The sequence below is a fragment of the Lipophrys pholis genome (assembly GCF_963383615.2).
Source record: "Lipophrys pholis genome assembly, chromosome: 15".
NCBI classification, from domain to species: domain Eukaryota; kingdom Metazoa; phylum Chordata; class Actinopteri; order Blenniiformes; family Blenniidae; genus Lipophrys; species Lipophrys pholis.
The window spans coordinates 27,258,672-27,264,321 of record NC_137642.1 but is presented as its reverse complement, the minus strand read 5'-3'; the positions used below and the strand labels follow the sequence as shown (position 1 = coordinate 27,264,321).

Genomic DNA, 5,650 nt, shown 5'->3' with positions numbered 1-5,650 from the left:
CGGAGTAACGCGACATAGTACCCGCCGGGTTGTATCGGGAATCTTTTCACTAGTGCGAGTATCGGTCCGATACAAGATGGCGGTATCGGTCCGATACCAGATGGCGGTATCGGTCCGATACCAGATGGCGGTATCGGTGCATCCCTAGTGACAACACATCCTGGTCTGCCCTGTAAAGTTTTACCACCATGTTGGAGAACAACGATTCAAAAAAGAAGAAGGAAAACTAAACAAACCCCCCCCCCCCCCCCCCCCCCCCCCCCCCCCTTCCACCCCCCCACCCCCCCTCCTCCCTTCAAATCCATCATTCGTTCATACTCCTCCTCTCCCGGATCATCAGCTTCTTCATCTTCATGCGTCTGTTCTGGAACCAGATCTTGACTTGTCTCTCAGTCAGGTTTAAGAGTCCCGCCACCTCCAGGCGCCGGTCCCGGGTCAGGTACATGTTGTAGAGGAACTCCTTCTCCAGCTCCAGCGTCTGGTGCTTGGTGTACGGGCAACGCTTTTTCCTGGTGGACTTGGCGTGGATCCAGCTCGCCGACGGGTTTTCTGCAGCGTGGAGACACACACACACACACACACACACACACACACACACACACACACACACACACACACACCTTATTTGGCTTTTCGCTGGATTATTGCGCAATGACAGCAGCACACGACCGTTTAGCAGCGGGAGCAACGGGAATAAACACATTTAAAATTCCCTTCATGCTTTTAGTGTTTTAAACTAATATGCTTTTATTTCATGCACTGTTAATGACTTTTTTAATATTCAAGCCTTTTTTTTTAAAGCATAATCCTGCATGTATTCCAGTTTAGCTGGTTTGAAAAGCTTGTCTAGGGTGAAAATGAACATTTAAAAGTAAGGATCTTTCATTTTTTCTGCACATGGAGCAATAAGAATAAACACAAAACACAAAATTATCGTGTTTTGAACCAATATTTTGTCGGTTTTTGTCAAACCACAACACACATTTACACTCCTGAGACCTGGTGTGCATTTCTTTCATGACTAAAAGACCTCGGGGGGGGGGGGGGGGGGGGGGGGTTCAAACATAAGGCCCGAGGGGCCAAAACCGGCCGGCAGGCGGCTCCAATCAGGCCAATATTGGATTTCTTTTTTTAACAACCTTTGTGAAAGTTTTGGACACTGAGACTGGAGTTGAGCTATTGACAGCTGGCGACCTGGTCGCTATCAGACTCACCCCAAAGCCACGCTGTCAGCGGGAGTTTGTGAAAATACCCAGAATGCAACAGTTATAGGAGAGGTTTTCTGGACGTTTTTACCGGATTTTGCGTCGTGAAGATCGACTTTACATCACGATTGGAGTCATTTTCATTCGATTTGGTGAAAATATAGACGACTACGTCATCTGCGTAAAGTTTCAGTTTAAAAGCTCGTCGCGTAAGAAGATGAAGGTTTGTGAGGAAGATGTGAACGCGGATGTTTTTTGTTGGGGGGGGGGGGGGGGGGGGGGTACGAGGACGCGGAGCAGCTGCGGATACAAGCGGCAGGCCTCGAATCCCGCGTCCGCGAGCCGGCGGAGGTGATGAACGGCCTCACTGAGCCTCGATTTTAGAATTATTAAAGTGCAGCTGGGGAGGGGCGCTTAAACCTCTGGCTGATAGGAAATGTTTTATTGGCCACTTACAAAGGCAAAGCAGCCACAGAGTGCTGCGGAATTACAGGGAGCAACAAGTCTCACACACACACGCACACACACACACACACACACACACACACACACACACACACACACACACACACACACACACACACACACACACACACACTCTGGGGTTGTTCACAGTGAAACTAAACTGCAGTTTTCTCGAGGTATTTAAACATTTTATCTCTTAACTCTCCTTTCCAGTCAATTGCATCAGCTTGTACTCAATTTAACCTTTAACTACTTTATTATCTCTTTAGACATTTAAAAATAAATAAAAATAAAATCTGCAGTCTTTTTAATGATTCCCACATAAATTCAGATTTCCATGTAAAAACATTTGAGTTGTTTGGATTGTTTACAAGAACGATAAATCAGAACAATTGATTGTCAACATTAGATCAAATGTCACAAAATTATACTGTTTTCCACCAAGAATATTAAATTGTTCCCGTTAGTTCCGCCACTTGTAATCTATTACATTTAGCTTTCCAGATAAGAGACCATTTTGTTGTTATGCAGCTTTATGAATCAGAATAAACAGTTTGGGATCTGATCTTTGCACAATACTAATAGATTCTCCTCCTAATAGATTCTTTTTTTCTGATAATACAAATCTTCTAGTGAACAATATTGATATTACATTAAAGAATATAGTTATTTCAACCTGATATTTTCTCATTGTATGTGTACTAGTTTCACTATAATTTGAATTAATAAAATATAAACCTGATTACAAAATGTGTTTAATGCAAATACAATAAAAAGCCTTTTATTGTTTGCACTTTTCTTATAATGCAAAATGCCTCAAACTCCTATTTTTGTGTTTTTGCACTATGGTATTCTTTTTTTTCTAATTAATATTTTTGCATTTAGTATAATAGAAATAAGTCTGTTGAAGCAATAAACAGCTTTTTTTTTAAAGGTTTTTGCACATGTATGTTAACACACTACGTAATTAGGTTTTTATACTAATAATTTTTCTGCATATTGTCTGACGGAAATACGTCATACACATGTTAATGTGTATGACGTATTTACCGGGATGCATGTTGTATGTTTCGGTCAGTTTATAATTCTCATTATTTTGCAAGCGTCGTTTAGATTTTGAAATGAAGAGCAAGCAAGCTTAATGCAATGTTTTACACACACACACACACACACACACACACACACACACACACATATATGTAAAATGTTCGGTTTGAACACATCATGCAGGTTATTTTAGTGAATTTAACAAAATAAGTTGAATTCTTTCTGATAAATCAAAGCCATTCAAGCCAATCTGATTTTTTCTTCCTATCGTGACAAATTACTAAATAACAATAGCACCTTAATTATTTTAATGGACAATAAAGTTTTATATTTTACCGTTTACAAGACATTTATAGGCCTATAAAAGTCACACACACACTCGCGCTCTCTCTCACACACACACACCTGTGTAATCCCATTTCTTAAAGCCTAATAAACATTCCTGGCTGTACTTTATAAGTCTTTTTACCCGGGTCAAGCTGTGTTTTCCTCTCCCGGTCCTCCTGCTTGGGCTCCGGCTTCCTGCCGAGCTCCTCCACGGTACCCAGCCGCTCCAGCACCACCTCGGCCGGGCTGGTGAAGCTCGAGTCGTCCGGGCTGTCGACGTGTGACGGCGGCGAGCACTCCGGCTTGACGGCCTCGTACCTCGGGCTCGGCTCGGTCAGGTCGGCCGGAACCACCGGGGGGAAGGCGGCGGAGACCTGCGGCAGGGGGGCCTCCGGCGCCGGGGTCGCGCCCTCCCAGCAGCGCACGAACCGGCTCTCCGACGCGGCGGCGGCGGCGGCGGCGGGCGTGAGGTGCTCGGCGTGCGTCTGCGTCTGCGCGCCGTAGAACGCGTGGTGGTGGTGGTGGTGGTGGTGATGGTGGTGACCCAGGAGGGGATGCGGGTGGAAGAGGCTGCCCGGGGCCGCCTGCAGCTGCGGGGACGTGGACGCGGACGACGCGGAGGACGTGTTGGTCCACGGGGAGAAGCCGTTCAGGCCGCTTTGCTTGCTGGAGAAGTGTGAGAAATCCGGGATGTGCGCGCCGGGATGCGCGCTCTCCTCCTCCTCCTCCTCCGCTCCCCGGGCTGGCTTTGCGCAGCCGGCCGTCGAACCCTGCAAGCCTCCCGGGATGAAATGCGCACCGTACGGCTCCTCGCTCTGCAGACCCATCATGGAATAATAATTCGTTAGCGACATGTTTATTTTATTATTTCAATAAAAAGACACTTAAGTGCGACTGTAAAAGGTTAGATGGGCTGGTATAGTGGCTTACATCCTCCCCTAAAATGGTAGTAATTTTTTTCCTGCCCTTACCTTCTCCTCGGACGCTCATTGGCTCCAGCGCGCGTCACATGGCCGGACTGTATTTAGCCAGTATAGGGAATAAATCAAATCATTCTTTTGTGCTCAGAAATGTGATAGCAGGCCTGCTGCACATGGACCCCGCTGTACAAACACATCGTTTAAACTCTGCTGAAAGACACCAAATTCTCACCAAACAAACTATCAGGATAATCTCATATTGGAGAGGAGATGCTCAGATTAGCGCACGATGGTCCTCTCGTTTAATGTTTATCAATGAGAAGATCATCACCGTTTTCCTCTGTTCTTTATGTAAAAAGGTCCATTTTTCATTCATTCACCATTTGTCCTCGTGAATTTTATAACTTTTGATGCATATGTGGGATTATTTTTAGTAGAAATAACATTTATATCACTTTATTATCATTTATATATATATATGGCTTCTTTAATGGATGTATATCAATCATAACATTACTACTTTCTTCTCTTATGTCTGGATTCAGTTTTTTTTAATCAATTTTCCATTTAGTCACCAAACAAACTATTCCCTCCATTGATTCTGCATGACTTCTGGTGCCTATGTGTGTTGATTTCTAGTAAAAAATAACATTTATGTCTTGAAACTGCTTCTAAAGAGCCACATTACAATATTAAACGAGTGACGTTAATCCGTTTATAAAGCCTCGCTTAAGTTGCTTTAAATTGTCAAATTAAATCTTTCTTCACGATGACTCCCGAATCTAATTTAAATGCTAATTTATCTCCACAGTTTATGAGTTGATGAGCAACTTTAAGGCAGATAAATAAACTCCTTGAGGTAAAAAGAAAAGTGTCCCAGGCCTCTAACCTTGATTGTTGCGTTTGCCTTGCGCCATCTATTGGCTGGACTGTGCAACAGCAGCCCGCAGTCATCCACAAGACAGGACAAAACTCTGGATCCTGTTTCACTGGATCGCTTCAAATCAAACATTTTACTTTCACGTTTATCTTTCTCGCACAGCAAGAATCTTTTAAAATGACTCTTTTTGCGGTTTGAGTTGATGAATAATAATTACTGAATATTTCCCTCTGTGTAACGTCGTCCTTCTCGCGGCTAAGTTCCACCTCTTTCCAAACTTTGATTGATGAAAAGTTTTCGGGGGAGTTTTATTTCAACGTGAGCAGATTCATTTGACTTTACAGCCAATAATTCCACATTTAACTTCACGCTAAACCAATATAAAATCATAGTTATTAAAGCTTCACACAAACAAATGGCTTAAAGAGCTGAAAACAAACTAAAAGTACTTCATAAAGTATATATACCAGGCAAAACAAGTAAAATTGTTAAAAACAGAATAAACATCAAACAACAACCTTAGCAGTAACACTGCTAAAATAAAAGTTCAAATGCTTCAGAAATGGCTATTAAAAATGGATTTTAACAACTAAAATAACTCAAAAATGTCCTTAACAGATAAAATGTCAAATATATACTTAAAACCGCACATAGCTAAAAGAGCTAAAATGGCTTGAACATGTTTTTAACAACTGAAAAGGCTCATAAAAGGCTTTAACAGCAAAAATAACAAAAGGTAAATGACTAAAACAGATAAAATGTAGAAATCCACTTAAAGGGTCGTAGCAGTGAACCCACAGAAATAG

At 42.7% G+C, this 5,650-nt stretch overlaps 1 protein-coding gene across 1 annotated transcript; it reads right to left on the bottom strand.

Annotated features, from left to right (window-relative positions):
• Nucleotides 1-304: 304 nt before the first annotated feature.
• Nucleotides 305-3,898, bottom strand: LOC308120956 (homeobox protein Hox-D9b-like; the record flags this gene model as incomplete). Its single annotated transcript, XM_080481920.1, has 2 exons — nt 305-549; nt 3,187-3,898. 2 exons carry the CDS (start codon nt 3,896-3,898, stop codon nt 305-307), a joined length of 957 nt encoding a protein of 318 aa, XP_080338046.1.
• Between the last annotated feature and the right edge of the window lie 1,752 nt (nt 3,899-5,650).